General features: G+C 47.9%; 1 protein-coding gene across 1 annotated transcript; it reads left to right on the plus strand.

Annotated features, from left to right (window-relative positions):
• Positions 1–3,812: 3,812 nt before the first annotated feature.
• Positions 3,813–15,407, plus strand: LOC114808147 (peptidoglycan recognition protein 3-like). The gene is made up of 10 exons (XM_029055863.2): positions 3,813–3,882; positions 5,814–5,887; positions 7,122–7,241; positions 7,425–7,623; positions 8,782–8,900; positions 11,092–11,241; positions 12,284–12,494; positions 13,533–13,651; positions 14,629–14,842; positions 15,020–15,407. The coding sequence occupies exons 2-9, from the start codon at positions 5,839–5,841 to the stop codon at positions 14,805–14,807; spliced, it is 1,146 nt and encodes a 381-aa protein (XP_028911696.1). The 5' UTR covers positions 3,813–3,882; positions 5,814–5,838; the 3' UTR covers positions 14,808–14,842; positions 15,020–15,407.
• Positions 15,408–18,287: the final 2,880 nt, after the last annotated feature.

Here is an 18,287-nt window from a genome sequence, read left to right on the forward strand (position 1 = left end):
GAATGATTTCATTCTGGGGAAGACCACTTCCTGGGGTCTTGGGTTGGAATTATCCAGATAACTGGCCCCAGGCCAGAGAGGCAAAGATGCCTAATGGAGGGAGCCTTGGTATGGGAGTCAGGAGATGTGGGTTCTAATCTAATCTCTGCCCCTGGCCTACTGTGCATCCTTGGATAAAGTCACTTAACCTCTTTTTGCCTGTTTCCCACCTTTGTAAAATGGGGATACAATCTCAGACTCCCTGACTCTTAGCCTGTGGGATGGGGAGTCTATCTGATCATCTGATATATACCCCAGCTCTTAGCACAGCATTTGTCAGTCAGTCAGTCAGTCAGTCAGTCAATCGTATTTATTGGGCACTTACTCTGTGCAGAGCACTGTACAAAGGGCTTGGGAGAGTACAATAGAACAATATAAAAGACACATTCCCTGTCCACAATGACCTTACAATCTATAGGGGGAGGGTAGCCGAGTAAGCAGTCAGTGAATCGTATTTATTGAGTAATTACTATGTGCAGAGCATTGTACTAAGCACTTGGGAGAGTACCATGTAATAACAAACAGACATGTTCCCTGCCCACAATGAGCTTACAGTGTGGGGCCAGGGAGAGGTGGAGGAAGAAATCAATATAAATAAATAAATTACAGATATGTATATAAGTGCTGTGGGGCTGAGAGGGGGGAGCAAGTCAGGGGGATGTAGAAGGGAGTGGGAGAAGAGGAAAGGAGGGCTTAGTCAGGGAAGGCCTCTTGGAGGAGATGGGCCTTCAATAATGCTTTGAAAGGGGGGAGAAGCATTGTCTGTCGCATAAGAATGATTGAATATGAGTTATAATTCAATTGAATTCAGTTAAATTATCATTTCATTGAATGGTTGAACATTGAATTATCATTCAATTGAATATGAATTATTTTATGAATCTTTGTTCAGTAATAATTATTGAATATGTTGCATTTGAAATATGAATATTGCTGAATTGTAGGTCCAAGACCTTAGTACAGTGCTCTGCACACAGTAAGTGCTCAATAAATACGATTGAATGAATGAATATGAGGAGGAAGGGCAATCCAGGCCAGAGGCAGAAAGTGGACGAAAGGTAGGCAGGAGGATAAACAAGACTGAGGTATAGTGAGAGGGTTGGCAATAGAGGAGCAAAGTATACCGGCTGGGTTGTGATAGGAGAGTAGAGTGGTGAGGTAGGAAGGTGATGGAGGGTTTTAAAGCCAATGGTGAGGAGTTCTGTTTCTGCCACTTGCCAGGCACTGTACTAAACCTCAAGGTAGATACGAGCTAATTAGTTAGACTCAGTCCATGTGACACATGGGGCGCACATGTTCATTCCCATTTTACAGATGAGATAGAGAAGCAGCGTGGCTCAGTGGAAAGAGCCCGGGCTTGGGAGTCAGAGGCCATGGGTTCGAATCCCGACTCTGCCACTTGGTAGCTGTGTGACTGTGGGCAAGTCACTTCACTTCTCTGTGCCTCAGTTACCTCATCTGTAAAATGGGGATTAACTGTGAGCCTCACATGGGACAACCTGATGACCCTGTATCTCCCCCAGCGCTTAGAACAGTGCTCTGCACATAGTGAGCGCCTAACAAATACCAATGTTATTATTACTGAGGCTCAAAGAAGGGATGAAGGAGCTACCCGTGAAGACGGGCTTCTGGCGCCCTCTGGCGGAGTCACGCGGCCTCGGCGGCGGGACTGTACCCATCTCAGAGTTAATACTTCCCACCTCCCCCTAGTAATAATAATAATAATAATAATAATAATGTTGGTATTTGTTAAGCGCTTACTATGCGCCAAGCACTGTTATAAGCGCTGGGGTAGTTACAGGGTAATCAGGTTGTCCCACGTGAGGCTCACAGTCTTAATCCCCATTTTACAGCTGAGGTAACTGAGGCACTGAGAAGTCGTGACTTACCCAAAGTCACAAAGCTGACAGGCGACGGAGCCGGGATTAGAACCCATGACCTCTGACTCCTAAGCCCGTGCTCTTACCACTGAGCCACGCTGCTTCTCTACCGCAGGATTTTTTCAGGGGCTGTCGAGGACGAGAACAAGCTGCCCATCAGGATCCCTGGAACGGGACCCCCCACTTTGGCAGGGTAGCTGGGGCGATCTCCCTCTCTGGGAGTGAAACAGCCCTGGGGCTCCTCCAAAGCACCCTGGAATTCCCCTTCTCTTCTCCCGGAACAGCCTCTAATAACAATAATAATAATAATAATAATAATTGGGGTATTTGTTAAGCGCCTACTATGTGCCAGGCACTGTACTAAGTGCTGGGATGAATACAAGCTACTTAGGTTGGACACAATCCATGTCCCACAGTCTCGATCCCCATTTCACAGATTAGGTAACTGAGGCACAGAGAAGTGAAGTGACTTGACCAAGGTCACACGGCAGACAAGTGGCAGAGACGGGATTAGAACACAGGTCCTTCTGACTCTCAGGCCCGTGCTCAATTCACTAAGCTAAGCTGCTTCTCTACCTCTCAGGTCCACTGATTTGGGGAGTGAGCTGGGTTAACCTTCCCACAGAACTTCCCTGAAGAGGTTGTTTGAACTCCAGGTAGGCCTTTAAATGGTCTCTTAAATCAATCAATCACTCAATCAGTTAATCAGTTAGTTAATCAATGGTATTTACTGTGCATTTCTTGGGTGTAGAGTACTAAGCGCTTGGGAGAGTACAATAGAATATGTAGGTACAATCTCCCTTCTTGAAAAGGTAACAGTCTGTCAGATCCCCAGTTGTCCCCCACCCCCCGATTTATTAGGAGCTTTCTCAGCTCTCTTTCCAAATCACCCAACCCCTCCCCCCAACCTCGAACCCCTCAGAACCTGGTGGGGGTTTGTGCAATTATTATGTATAACAGAATATCCACAAATACACAAAATGGCAGTGTGATCTAGTAGAAAGACCACGGGTCTGAGAGTCAGAGGGTTCAGATTTTAATCTGAGATCTGCCTTGCTGTGTGACCTTGGGTAAGTCACAGAACCACTCTGTTCTTCCATTTCCTCATTTGTAAAATGGGCAGAGAGTTTCTATCTCCTATTCTGGTTTCCTCATCTGTAACGCGTCGGCTCTCCTTCCTTCTTAGACAGGGGCTGTACTGAACTGATTAACCTGATGCATAGGATGATACCGATAGTAATGTATCAGTCGTACTTATTGAGAGCTTACTAGGTTCAGAGCACGTACTCTGTGCTTGGGAGAGTACAATACAACAGAATTAGGCATGTTCCCTGACCATAACAGACGATAATATGAGACAGACATTAATATGAGTAAATAGATCATTTATAATACATAATTTAAAGATATGTATGCAAATGCTGTGGTATTGGGTGTGGGTTGAATATCAGATATCCAAAGGCTACAGACTGAAGTGCATAGGCAATGCAGAAAGGAGACCAAGTAGGGGAAAGGAGCCAGGATAAATACGATTGAATGAATGAATGAATGAATGAATGAATGAATGAATGAGGGCTCAATAAATACCATAGATTGATTGATGTGTTGATTGATTAACTGGGCTCGAGTTGAAACCTCCAAGTCCGAAGGACTGCAAGGGGGTTCTCTTTCCCCGTTCCCCTCCCCCATTATCCTTTATGGTACAAAGCCCCCCCAGACCCTTTCCCCCCCCCCCACACTCATACACACTGATCCAGCCAGGCAAGTTTAAGCAGGCCGGGCCTCTCCCAGTTTCACTGTTTGGTTTCCCAGTGGGGAGGAGTCACAGACACAGCTGGGAATTTCCCTCCCCCTGACTTTCCTCCCTCCTCCAGGGGCCTGGAGCCTCCACGGGTCCACCATCCGAGCCAGCAGCTCCAGCCGCAGAGATAGCGTAGGGTCCAAGACCCCTCCTCCATTGCAGGTACTCAGCCCCTTCCACCCTCTGGTCCGGGAGACAACTGAGCCTGGGATGGGGGGACAGGCGACAAGGGATGGGGGAGGGGAAAGGAAGGCTACCTGAGCTCCAGGTGGGCAGAGAGGGATCGTGGATGGAACCTTCCTCCTCTCCGAGATTCCCTTCAAAGCCAGAGGATCAACTCTTTCTTTTTTAATGGTATTTGTTTTAGACAAATAAATGGGTTTTAGAGCAAATTAAACCAAAGTGGTCTTTGGAAGGCCAAATGACTCGACTTAGATTAGCATATTTTGGACACATAATCAAGAGGACTAATGCTTTGAAGAAGGCACTAATGCTAGAAAAAGTCCAGGGAAAACGTGGAAGAGGCAGGCTGACAGGTAGAGGGAGAGAGACCATAACAATGATAACCGAAGAACCATTAGAAAGGTTGTGGATTATGGCAGAGGACAGGATGTTCTGGAGAAAGTACATCCATGGAGTCGCTATGAATCAAAAACTACTAGATGGCTTTTAGTAATAATAACTTGTTTGGAGCTTAATACGTGCCAGACACTGGCAAAGATACAAGTGAAGCAAAGCTATTTGTTGAGTGCTTACTATGTGCCAGGCCCTGTACAAGTACTGGGGTGGATACAGTTGGGTTGGACACAGTCCTTGTCCCGCATGGAGCTCACAGTCTTAATCCCCATTTTGCAGGTGAGGGAACTGAGGCCCAGAGAAGTTAAGTGACTTGTTCAAGGTCAAATAGCAGACAAGTGGAGGAGTTCTAATCCCACGTCCTTCTGACTCCCAGACAGGTGTTCTATTCATTAGGCAATCCTGCTTCTCAGTTAGTGAGAAGAAAGAGAGGGGCTCCCCAATTTTCAACCTGGAGTATTCCCCAGGAGGTACCTGAGAGCTTCCAAGCCTTTATGAGGGGAAAAACCATGAGAAACAGTTAACTCTGTGAATAATCCACCTTTTGCCCTTCATGCATTCATGCAATAGTATTTATTGAGTGCTTACTGTGTGCAGAGCACTGTACTAAGCGCTTGGGAGAATACAACAGTAAACAGACACACTCTGCCAATTCAGTTAGCAGAGAAAGCACCGATGGAAGATCCAAACTGTGTTATCCGCAAGGCAAGCAGCCTCCAGAGTAGATTATCCTCACTGTCCAATGAAGAGGTCCATGATTTTATCAGATGGGAATCAGCCTTTCCTCTGGGCTGGGCTTCAATCAATCAGTCAATCAATCAATCATATTTATTGGGCACTTACTATGTATAGAGCATTATATTAAGTGCTTGAGAGAGTGACCTTGAGCAAATCACTAAACTTTTCTGTGCCTCAGTTGCCTCATGTGTAAAATGGGGATTCAGATTGTGAGCCCCACATGGGACAGGGACTGTGTCCAACCTGATTGGCTCATACCCCCCCCCCCCCAGCCCTTAGTACAGTATGGAAACAGCACGGTCAGGTCAGATGGTCCCTGTCCCATAAAGGGCTCATAATCTAAGTAGGAGGGAGGACAGGTATTGAATCTCCATTTTCATATGAGGTAATTGAGGCACAGAGAAGTTAAGTGACTTGCCCAAAGTCATACAGGAGGCATATGGTGGAGCTGGGTTTAGAACCCAGGTCCTCTGAGTCCCGGGTGTGGTCTCATTCCACTAAGCCACACTGCTCTCCCCTCAGTCTAGGCAGCTACAAAGGATCATATGGATTTGACCGTTGTCCTTTCTTCTAAATTTTTGGTTCTGCAGATGCTTCCTAACGATTCAATTAATCACTTTGAGGGTTGGTATTTTCTTAAGAGGAACCAAAATTGCCATTCCTTTCCCAGAGCTCGGAAAAACCGGAGCCCTTGATACACAAATCCTTGTAGATGTTTCAGTCCTGGAAGGCTGATCTCCTCTTCCTCCCGCTGAAGATACCCGGTTGTATTTTTTCAGGGACTGTCTTGCATCCACGCACACAATGCTGAGGCTGGTGGTGTTCCTACTGGCTGTGGGAGTGCGGTTCAGTGGTGAGTTAACTTTAGAGGGGATTTGTTTAACTACTTTGGGGAGAGGGAAGGAGTAGTCAAACTGGAAGTCTTCTTAAAGGAGATTGAGGTCAGATGGAGTAGGATAAGGTCACGAGTGGGAGAAAATGACAGGGGAGGTGTGTGGTATAAACTGATAAATACGGCGGGTGCTTTGGGACGATGTGGTGAGTAAAGGAGGGAAATACAGGAACATGCATTGTATAATCCAGCAAATCTAGTAGATGTAGTTAAATGGTCTTTGTTAACCACTTCCTATGTGCAGCCTCTAGACTGTAAGTTTGTTGTGGACAGGGAATGTGTCTGTTTATTATTGTATTGTACTCTCCCAAGTATTTACTACAGAGCTCAACACACAGTAAGCTCTCAATAAATATGATTGACTGACTGCCAGACACTGTACTAAGTGCTTGGAAAGATACAAACTAATCAGGTTGGACCCAATCCCCATTTGGCAGCCGAGATAACTGAGGCACAGAGAAGTGAAGTGATTTACTCAAAGTCACACAGAAGACAACTGGTGGAGCCAGAATTGGAACCGGGTCCTCTGACTCCCAGGCCCATGCTCTTTCCACTCATAGTAAGCACTCAATAAATACAACTGATTGATTTAGGAAAGTACAACAAAAGCCCAAAATACCATCTCTGCCAGCAAGGAGATGAACAGAAAACAAAAAAAAAATTTTCAAAAAGTGGAATCAGCTTAAACAACTTAATGTACAATTAATGTTACATCTCTACACAAGTCCTGAGAAGCAGCAGGGGTGGATAGAGCACAGACCTGGGAGTCAGAAGGTCGTGGGTTCTAATCCTGACTCTGCCGCTTGTCTGCTGTGTGACCTTGGGCAAGTCACTTAACTTTTCTGTGCCTCAGTTCCCTCATCTCTAAAATGGGGATTGAGACTGTGAGCCCCTCATGGGACAGGGACTGTGTCCAACACAAGTTGCTTGAATCCACCCTGGCACTTAGTACAGTGCCTGGCACATAGTAAGCGCTTAACAGATATCACAATTATTATTATTACTAACAAATACAATTATTATTACTTTTATTATTGCTATTATTAAGTGCATCATGAATGTGGAAAAGTCATCATATAAACTGGGAAATATGGCTGATGCCATCTATGTGCTTCGAATATGGTAGGATCCCAGGGTATGTGGTCATGACGGGGGTGTGGGTAAGGCTGGATGAAGTTCTGACTCTCTTTTGCAGCTTCCGTCCCCCCAGCAATGACCAGCCATGCCCCCCAGCCCTCCACGGCCCACCCCAATGCCACGGACACTTTGGCGAGGTTCGAGACCCTGCTAGGCTGCTTCCGGGACGTCTTCCAGGGTGAGGTGGCTGAGTGTGCGGTCCCTGGAGTGTGTCTATACCAAGCTATCCCCTCCTCACACTTCCTCTTTCCCCCCATCGACCCCTGCTAAGTGCATTCCTCATCACTGGGGGTGGGGCAGGTATTTTAGGTGTGTGTGTTTGGGGGGGGTTATAGTCCCTCCCTCTCCCCCTCCCTCTCAGACCCCCCCACGATAACCCCCCGAGCAGAGTGGGGGGCCCAAGCCCCCCGTTGCACAGCGCCACTGAAGACCCCCACTCCTTACCTGCTCGTTCATCACATTGCTGGGACGGATTGTGGAGCACAGGGGAGCAGTTGGTGTCTGCGCCAGCTTCAAGACCACCATACCCTCACCAACGGCTGGTGTGACATCGCTTACAAGTGAGGGGACCCCCCTCTTTGCCCCTCTCCCCCTCACCTCATCCCCCACTCTTCTTCCTCCTACTCTCCCCCCTCCTCAGCTCCTCCTCTGGCCTCCCTTCCTCCTCCCTTGTCTCTTCCCTCTCCTTCCTGTCTCCCCATTCATCCTCCACACTTCTTCCTTCTGCTTTTCCCTCTCCTCAGCTCCTCCTGTTTCCATCCTTCCCCTTTTCCCCATTCCCATTCTCTTCCCTCTCCTCTCCCTCCTCCCTCCTACTATAGCCCAGCCTGCACACCTCATTCCTCAAATGTTAACCTTCTCACTGTACTTCCATCTCATCTATCTTGCCACTGACCTCTCGCCCATGTCCTGCCTCTGGCCTGGAAAGCCCTCCCTCTTCATTTTCGAAAGGCTGTCGTTCTCCCCACCTTCAAAATCTTATTAAAGGCATGTGTCCTCCAAGAGGTCTTCCCAACTAGGCTCTCATTTCCTCTTTTTTTCTTTTTATGGTACTTGTTAAGCGTTTACTCTGTGCCAGCTACTGTACCAAGCACTGGAGTAGATACAGCAAATCGGGTTGGACACAGTCCCTGTCTCACTTAGGGCTCACACTCTTGATCTCCATTTTTCAGATGAGGTAACTGAGACACAAAAAATTTAAGTGACTGCCCAAGGTCACACAGCAAACAAGCTGCAGAGCCGGTATTAGAACCCAGGACCTTCAGACACCCAAGTCTGTGCTCTACCCACCATGCCATGCTGCTGCTATTGTACTCTCCGGAGGGCTTATTACAGTGCTCTGCATACAGTTAGCGCTCAGTAAATATGATTGGTTGATTGTAGACTGTAAGCTCCTTGTGGACAGGGAATGTCATTGTTTATTGCTGTATTGTACTTTCCCAAGTGCTCAGTATAGTGCTCTGCACAAAGTACTCAATAAATATGATTGAATGAATGAATGATTGATCCTTCTCCCCATTTTCTCTCCCCCTTTTTTTCCTCTCCATTCTCTTTCCTCTCCTCCTCCAGCTCCTCTTCCCCCCTCCTCCCACTCCTCTTTTCATCATCCCCTCCTCCCCACTCCTTTCCCTTCTCCTCCCTCGATTCCTCCTCCTCATTCTCCCCCTCCCCATAGCGAAGCAGGGTGAGTTGGTTGAATTTCTCTCTGGAACTTTCAGCTTTCTGATCATGGAGTCGGGCGAGGTGTTTGAGGGGACGGGATGGACCGTCCAAGGCCACCACACCGCAGGGTACAATGAGGTGGCGCTTGGCTTCGCATTCTTCACCAACATGACAGGTAATATGAGGATTGCCACTATGTTCTCCATGCTGTGTTCCCCTGGGGCCTGGAACACCAGGAGAAATTGCCAGGGGAAACCACTCCACCCACCACAAGGCAGACCATACTCCTGTGACTGGAAATCCTGATAATTCATTTGAGGAGATAATAATAATAATAATAATAATAATAATGTGTCCGACTCCATTTGCTTATATCCACTCCAGTGCTTAGTAGAGTGGCACAAAGTGAGTGCTTAACAAATACCATCATTATAATAATAATAATAGTACTTGTTAAGCACTTACCGATGTGCCAAGCACCGTACTAAGCGCTGGGGTAGATATGAGGTAATCAGGTTGCATTCAGACCCTCTCCCACATGGGGCTCACAGTCTTAATATCCATTTTACAGATGAGGTAACTGAGGCCTGGGGAAGTTAAAATAAATAAAATAAATGAGGGTACTTGTTCAACGCTTACTATGTGTCAAGTACTGTATTAAGTGCTGGGATAGTTGTAAGGTAATCGGGTTGGACACGGTCCCTGTCCCATCTGGGGCTCACAGTCTTAATCCCCATTTTACAAATGAGGTAATAGAGGCCCGGGGAAGCAAAGTGACTTGCCCGAGGTCACATAGCAGACAAGAGGTGGAGCTGGGATTAGAACCCAGGTCCTTCTGATTACCAGGCCCGGGCTCTATCCACTCAGCCATTAAACCATGGAAAGGCTGGGTCTACACGTGAAATATCCAGAGACTCCCTACCTCCCCTTTCAAAATCCCAATTAGAAACCTCTAAGAGAGTCTCTGGTTCTCTTGTTTATGAGTAAAACAGCAAGGCCTGGTGCAAAGATCACGGGCGTGGGAGTCAGAAGACATGGGTTCTAATTCTGGCTCTGCCATATCTATGCTGCGTAACCCTAGGCAAGTCACTCAACTTCTCTGTGTCTCAGTTACCTCGCCTGGAAAAAGGGGATTAAGACTGAGCTCCATGTGGGACAGGGACCGTGTCCAACCTGATTACCTTATATCTACCCCAGTGCTTAGAACAGTGCTTGACATAGAGTAAATCCTTAATAAATACCACAGTTATTATTATTATTGTTAGGACTCTCAGATAATGATGGGATTGTTTTCTGGTGATTTGAATTATCTGGATAATTTGCCGGTGCAGAACTATTACCTGACTGCCGGAAGGTATTTCACTATGTCCTGGAAAGTTTTAACCACAGTAACAGGTGGGTCTTTTATAACCTCCACAATAAATTCTCTTTTTCCTCAGTGAATGGAAAGGGAAAACCACCCCCAGCAACTTCAGTCATTTGATGGCATTTACTGAGCACTTCCTATGTGGAGAGCACTGCACTAAGCCCTTGGGAGAGTGCAATACAACAGAGTTAGCAGACACATTCCCTGCCCACAGTGAGCTTGCAGTCTAGAGAGGGAGACAGATATATCAGTTTTTACAGCTGAGTGATGTTTTCTGGAGGAAAGAAACATTTCAACCAGGTGGGGGAATGAAAAAAAAGACACTGTACTTTGGGGCTGACAACCCCCCTTCCTTACTAAACTGTTTGAAATAAATGTAGCATGACCTAGTAGAGAAGCAGTGTGGCCTAGTGGAAAGAGCATGGGCTTAATCCCACTCTGTTCCCTGTCTGCTGTGTGACCTTTGATGAGTCACTTTGCTTTTCTGTGCCTCAGTTACATCATCTGTAAAATGGGAACTAAGACTGTGAGCCCCTTAGAGGGAATGGACTGTGTCCAACCTGGTGATCTTGTATTTACCCCAGCGCTTAGTGCAGTGCTTGGCATATAGTAAGCGCTTAACAAATACCATTAAAAAATGGCTTTATTGAAATCATTCATTCAGTTGTATATAATGAATGCTTACTGTGTGCAAAGCACTGTACTAAGCGCTTGGGATAGTAAATTTAACAATAAACAGACACATTCCTTGCCCACATTGAGCTTACAATCTAGACTGGAAGACAGCTATTAATATAAAGGAATAAAAACATAAATAAATGACAGATATGGACATAAGTGCTGTGGGGCTGGGAAGGGGGATGAATAAAGGAAAAAAGAGCGATGCAGGAGGGAGTGGGAGAAGAGGAAATGAGGGTTTAGTCAGGAAAGGCCTGTTGGAGTCATTCACCACTCCAATTCCGAGCAGGAGGCCTCCTTCCCTCTGGTTTTTCTCTTCTAGACCGAGCTCCTTCCCAAGCAGCTCTGGCGTCTGCCCAGCATCTGATCAGCTTCGCGGTCCAAAAGCGTCATCTTTCTCCCAACTACATTCAACCTTTTCTTTTCCGAGGAGAAGATTGTCTGCAGGCCCCTGGCTCGACCCCCTCAGGAGGTAACGAGCCGGGAGCCACTAGACTGGGGTGGGTTGCTATCGCAAGGGCCAGGGCTACGTGAGCAAATTATCCATGGGATTCAGACCGCCATCCCTGATTCATTCAGATGGGGGTTTGGGGTCGATCAGTCAGTCACTCATATTTATTGAGCGTTTACTGTGTGTAGAGCACAGTACTAGGTGTTTGGGAGAGTACAATAAAATAATATAATGCACTGCCTGACCACAGTGACCTGACAGTCTAGAAGGGGACACAGGCATTAATATAAATAAACAAATGACAGATATGGACATACGTTTTGTGGGGCTGGGAGGGGGGATGAATAAAGGGAGCAAGTTAGGGCAACCTAGAAGGGAGTGGGAAAAGAGGACTTTGTCGGGGAAGGCCTCTTGAAGGAGCTGGGCCTTCAATAAAGTTTTGAAGAGGGGAGGGTCATTGTCAGATATGAGGAGGGAGGGCGTTCCAGGCCAGAGGCAGGACATGAGCGAGAGGTCAAAGGAGAGATAGACGAGATCAAGATACGGTCAGAAGGTTGGCATTAGAGGAGCAAAGTGTGCAGCCTGGGTTGGAGTAGGAGAGTAGGGAGAGGGTCTGTGAGAGGGATGAAGGGGTGTATCCTCAAAGGGAATCAGAGCTAAGCTTTGGGGTTGGGTTAGAGGGGTTTGAGGGCGATCGTGGGATTCGGGATCTCCCGATTGACTCCAGTCCTGATTTGATGGTCAGCTTCTCCCCGGAATGCCACTTCGATGTTCTCTGTCCAGAAACTTCACAGGGCGGTGGCAGGGTGGGGGCGGGACGAAGGGCTGGAGGTCTCTGGAGGATGAGTGCCAGGTATCTTCCATCCCCGTAGACTCTGCCTCTCTTTCCTTATGGGTACCATGCAACGAGAGCCCGATGATGAGGCAAGAGTGTCCCCCAACCCCCCAACCCCCCTCCCCGTGGCTGGGGTTACATGTTCCTGCAGTCCAGAAAACCTGGATCCTTGGCAGGTGCAGGCCCAGCCCTTCTGAATGCTTCCCCCTCCACCTCCCCTAACTCCAGTCCTAGGCTGCCCCACGATCATTCCCCGGGCAGACTGGGGCGCTAAGGGGTCCATGGCCAACTGCCGCAAGCTGGATCGTCCGGCCAAATACGTCATCATCATTCACACGGCCGGGCAGCCATGCACGGAGCTGGACAGTTGCAAGGAGCTGGTCCGCGGCATCCAGGACTTCCACGTGAATGGCAGGAAGTTCTGTGACGTGGGATACAAGTAAGAGCCGGGGGGCAGGGAGGGCGGGCTCCGGCGAGCGCCTAGGACGGACAAGCAGTGTGGCCTAGTGGAGAGAGTGCTGGTCTGGGAGTCAGAGGAACTGGTTTCTAATCACAGCTCTGCCAATTGTTCTAGTTCGTTGTGGGCAGGGAATGTGTCTGTTTTATTGTTGTATTGTGCTCTCCCAAGCTCTAAGTATAGTGCTCTGCACACAGTAAGAGCTCAATAAATATGATTGACTCTGCCAATTGCTTGATGTGTGACTTTGGGCACTTCTCTGGGCCTCAGTTTCCTCAAATGTAAAATGGGGATTCAATACCTGTTCTCCCTCCTACTTAAGACTGAGAGCCCCACCCGGAACAGGGACTGTGCCCAACCTAATTAACTTGTACCTACCCCAGTAGTGAGAAAGTTTTCTGACACATAGTAAGCACTTAACAAGTACTTTGGTTCAGTTATTCAATCGTTGAGCACTTCCTGTGTGCACATCATTGTACTAAGCCCTTTGGGATAGTACAATGTAACAGAAAAAACTCACATTACTGCCCACCATGAGTTTACAGACTAGAGAGGGATACATACATGAATATAAATAAATAGATATCCTACCCCCATTGTACAGAGAAGGAAACTGAGGCCTAGAGAGGTGTGGAGACTTGCCCAGGGCTACAGAGGGTACAACTGATGCAGCTGGGACTCGGTCCTTGGTCTCCTGACTCTCCATTCCTGGGCTCTTTCCATTCATTCATTCGTTCAGTCATATTTATTGAACACTTACTGTGTGCAGAGCACTCTACTGAGCACTTGGGAGAGTATAGTACAAGAATAAGCAGATACATGGGGAAGACCTCCTGAAGGAGATGGGTCTTCAGAAAGGCTTCGAAGGAGGGGAGAGTAACTGTCGGATTTGAGGGCACTAGACACTTTTCACTAGGCCATGCTGCCTCTGGAGGTAGAGACGGGGAGGGTGGTGGGCCCTAAGGGAGGATGTTTGAGGCAATGCCCCCCTCACCGATTGTCTTCCCTCCCTCTCTCCAGTTTCTTGGTCGGGGAAGACGGCAACGTGTATGAGGGCGTGGGCTGGGACACAGAGGGAGCCCACACCTATGGGTACAATGATATCGCCCTGGGAGTCGCCTTCCTGGGCCTGTTCGAAGGTGAGTGTGTGGGGCCAGAGCCATGTTTGGAAATTCCCTGAGGAACCAGTCATCTGACCTTGTTGGAATTGAGTAACCTCAGGGTTTAGACACTTTAACTCCTCCAGGCCACTGGAGAGAGGCAGAGAGCCAAACTAACCATATGTAAGAACAGTAATATTAATAGTGATGGCATTTGTTAAGTGTTTACTATGTGCCAGATCCTGAACTAAGCGCTGGGGTGGATAAAAGAAAAACAGTTAGGACACAGTCCCCTTCCCATGTGGAGCACAGAGTCTCAATCCTCATTTTGCAGATGAGGTATCTGAGGCCCAGAGAAGTAAAGTGATTTGCCCAAGGTCACACCGCAGACAAGTGGTGGAGCCGGGATTAGAACACATGACCTTCTGACTCCCAGGTCCAGGCCCTGTCCACTACATCATACTGCTTCTCCAGGAGTAGTATTAGTATTCAATCGTATTTGTTAAATGTTTACTGTGTGCAAAGCACTGTACTGAGTGCTTGGGAAAATACAACAATAAACAGACACACTCCCTGTCCACAGTGAGCTTACAGTCTGGAGAGGGGGATGATGACTTGCCCCAGGTCACACAGCAGACAAGTGGCAGAGCCGTAATTGGAACCCAGGTCCTTCTGACTCCCAGCCAAGTCACTTCACTTCTCTGTGACTCAGTTGCCTCATTTGTACAATGGGGATGAAGAATGTGAGCCCCACGTGGGACAAAGATTGTGTCCAATCTGATGAGCTTGTATCCACCCAGTGCTTAGTACTGTGCCTGGCACATGGTAAGTGCTTAACAGATACCATAAAAAAGTGCTTCACAAAACCGTGAAAAAGAGAGATGAAATAGAATACTAAGAGAACATGAAGATGACAAAGGGTGTGAGGTGGGGGAGCGGGAGGTCCCCGGGGACGGTCAGCCCGCCCTCCCTGCCCACGACCCCGACCCCTACTCCGCCCCCTCGCCCACCCGCAGACAAACCTCCCAACGCGGCTGCGCTGATGGCCGCCCAGCGACTGATCCGCTGCTCAGTGGACCGAGACTACTTGGACCCCAACTACCTCCTGGTGGCCCACAGTGACGTCATCAACTCCATCTCCCCTGGCCGAGCCACCCATGACATCATCAAAACCTGGCCCCACTTCAAAGGCTGAGGCCCGCCCCCTCCCTGGACCAGTGGAACTCTGGGGTACGTATGGGAGGATGGGTCAGAGTTCTTGCCACTAGTAACAATACTTGTGGTATGTGTTAAGCGTTTACTATGTGCCAGGCACTGTACTAAGTGCTGGAGTGGATATAAGCAAATTTAAGTTAGATGCAGTCCCTGTCCCTTGTGGGGCTCACAGTCTCCATCCCCATTTTACAGATGAGGTCACTGAGGCCCAGAGAAGCAAAGCGACTTGCCTAAAATCACACAGCAGACAAGTGGCGGAGCTCAGAGTTAGAACTCATGACCTTCTGACTCCCAGGCTCGTGCTCTATCCACTGTACCATGCTGCTTCTCAACTACTGTCATCATCTTCTAGATCTCTCTGATTCACTTCATTTGATCTGTGTAGATGAGCCATTGGATTTTCTTCTGGTCCGAACCTTTCCCTACCTGTAATTTATTTTCATGTCTCTCTTCCTCACTAGTTTGTAAAGTCCTTGTGAACTGGGATCGTATCTACCACCTCTACTGTATTGTACTCCCCCAAAATGTACTTTTTGTACACAGTAAGTACTCAATAAATGTCGTTGTTTGATCAATTTTTTTACAGTGTTTGTCAAATGCTTATTATGTGCCAGGCACTGTATTAAGCCCTGGGATAGATACAAGCTAATCGGGTTGGAAACAACCCATGTTCCACATGGGATTCACAGTCTTCATCCCAATTTTACAGATGAGGTAACTGAGGCAGAGAGGAGTTAAGAGATTTGTCCAAAGTCACACAACAGTCAAGTTTGATTGATTGATTATCCAGATAACTCAGGCTGAAGAACCCTCTTTCCCTCCCCTGCCCCACACTGGTTCCTTCAAGAAATGTCCTGATCGTCTGAAGTCTGGGTCTACACACACCCACAACTATCAGGCTCCCTGTAAACCCAAATATACACAACAGCTTTGAAGAAGAAGGGACCCAGTGTGTCAACCCTCCTCCACCAAACCATCCTCCAAATCTCTCCTCACCCCTGAGACCAAAATAGATATTAGGGACATCTGAGCTGTCAATCAGTTAATTCATCATATTCACTGAGCCCCCTATTAAGCCTTTAATAGGAGAATATAATATAGTTAGAAGTCAGTCATATTTATTGAGTGCTTACTGTTTTCAGAGCACTTTACTAAATGCTTGGGAGAGCACAATATAGCGATATAACAGACACAAATCCTGCCCAAATGAGTTTACAGTCTAAGGGGGGGAGATAGACATTAATAGAAATAAATAAATGACAAATATGGACATAAGTGCTGTGGGGCTGGGGTGAGAGGGATGAATAAAGGGAGCAAGTCCGGGTGACACAGAATGGGGAGGGAGAAGAGAAGACATGATCCCTGCCCTCCAGATGCTTTTACAATCTGCTGGATGCAGACCACTGTAGTAAGTGCTTGGGAGAGGATAATAGAAGTGTCCCTGAGGGCACTGTCCCTGACTTCCAGAAGTTTACAGTCTAATGCAGGTGCCGAATTCTCACCCCAACCCTCTGGCATCAAACTGTAACGATGGTATTTTTAGTAACGGAGTCTCAGATTTTCCCACTCCCTTCGGCATCACTCCAATTTGCTTCCTTCCTTAACTCCCTCTCATCCCCACAGCACTTATGTCTATATCCGTCATTTATTTATTTATATTAATATCTGCCTCCCCCTCTAGACTGTAAGCTCGTTGTGAGCAGGGAATATGTCTATTTATTGTTGTATTGTACTCTCTCAAGTGCTTAGAACAGTGCTCTGCACACAGTAAGCACTCAATAAATACTATTGAATGAACGAATGAATGAATGTGTCTACCAACTTTGTGAATAATAATAATAATCATCATTATCATCATCATGGTGTTTGTTAAGCACTTACCATGTGCCAGGCACTGTATTAAGCGCTGGGGTTGATTCAAGCAAATCAGGTTGGACACAGTCCCTGTCCCACGTGGGGCTCACAGTCTCAATCCCCATTTTACAGATGAGGGAACTGAGGCACAGAGAAGTGAAGTGACTTGCCCAAGGTCAAGCAGCAGACAGGTGGCGGAGCAGGGGTTAGAGCCTCTGTTAGAGTGTACTCTCCCAAGCGCTTAGTAAAGTGCTCTGCACACAGTAAGCACTCAATAAATACGATTGATTGATTGATCAGCTGTCCCTCCTCCTCCCCCCAGTCCCGACCTCCACTATCATTCGTGAGGCTGAGGAATGGGTTGGTACAGTGCTTTGCACATAGTAAGAGCTCAATAAATACAAGTGAATGAATGAGACTATGTGCTGGGACGGGGCGCCCCCTGTTGGCCCGATTTGAGCTCTCTCCATCAGAGGCCGGAACGGTGGAGATCCCGCCGCCACCCGAGAGCGGGAAACTCAATTCAATTATATTTATTAAAGACTTTCTGTGTGCAGAACACTGTACTAAGCGCTTGGGAAAGTATAATACAACAACAAACAGTGACATTCCCTGCCCACAACGAGCTCACAGTCTAGTAGGGCGAGACACACATAAATGCAAATAAAGAAAATTATTCATTCAATAGTATTTATTGAGCGCTTACTATGTGCAGAGCACTGTACTAAGCGCTTGGAATGAACAAGTCGGCAACAGATAGAGACAGTCCCTGCCGTTTGACGGGCTTACGGTCTGATCGGGGGAGACGGACAGACGAGAACAATGGCGATAAATAGAGTCGAGGGGAAGAACATCTCGTAAAAACAATGGCAACTAAATAGAATCGAGGCGATGTACATTTCATTAACAAAATAAATAGGGTAATGGAAATATATACAGTTGAGCGGACGAGTACAGTGCCGAGGGGATGGGAAGGGAGAGGGGGAGGAGCAGAGGGAAAGGGGGAAAAGAGGGTTTAGCTGCGGAGAGGTGAAGGGGGGGTGGTAGAGGGAGTAGAGGGAGAAGAGGAGCTCAGTCTGGGAAGGCCTCTTGGAGGAGGTGAGTTTTAAGTAGGGTTTTGAAGAGGGGAAGAGAATCAGTTTGGCGCAGGTGAGGAGGGAGGGCGTTCCGGGACCGCGGGAGGACGGGGCCCGGGGGTCGACGGCGGGTTAGGCGAGACCGAGGGACGGCGAGGAGGTGGGCGGCGGAGGAGCGGAGCGTGCGGGGTGGGCGGTAGAAAGAGAGAAGGGAGGAGAGGTAGGAAGGGGCAAGGTGATGGAGAGCCTCCAAGCCTAGAGTGAGGAGTTTTTGTTTGGAGCGGAGGTCGATAGGCAACCACTGGAGTTGTTTAAGAAGGGGAGTGACACGCCCAGATCGTTTCTGCGGGAAGATGAGCCGGGCAGCGGAGTGAAGAATAGACCGGAGCGGGGCGAGAGAGGAGGAAGGGAGGTCAGAGAGAAGGCTAGAAGGCTAGAGAAGGTAGTCTAGCCGGGATATAACGAGAGCCCGTAGCAGTAAGGTAGCCGTCTGGGTGGAGAAGAAAGGGCGGATCTCGGCGATATTGTAA

This window comes from Ornithorhynchus anatinus, chromosome X5 (assembly GCF_004115215.2).
Source record: "Ornithorhynchus anatinus isolate Pmale09 chromosome X5, mOrnAna1.pri.v4, whole genome shotgun sequence".
NCBI lineage: Eukaryota > Metazoa > Chordata > Mammalia > Monotremata > Ornithorhynchidae > Ornithorhynchus > Ornithorhynchus anatinus.

What these genes read in the sequence shown, in the direction of transcription:
- LOC114808147 (XM_029055863.2), top strand. Translation starts at nt 5,839, where the DNA reads ATGCTGAGGCTGGTGGTGTTCCTACTGGCTGTGGGAGTGCGGTTCAGT. An exon ending in TGGCTCGACCCCCTCAGGAG is followed by an intron (nt 11,242 to 12,283) that starts GTAACGAGCCGG and finishes CCCTAACTCCAG; the next exon opens with TCCTAGGCTGCCCCACGATC. An exon ending in TTCTGTGACGTGGGATACAA is followed by an intron (nt 12,495 to 13,532) that starts GTAAGAGCCGGG and finishes CCCTCTCTCCAG; the next exon opens with TTTCTTGGTCGGGGAAGACG.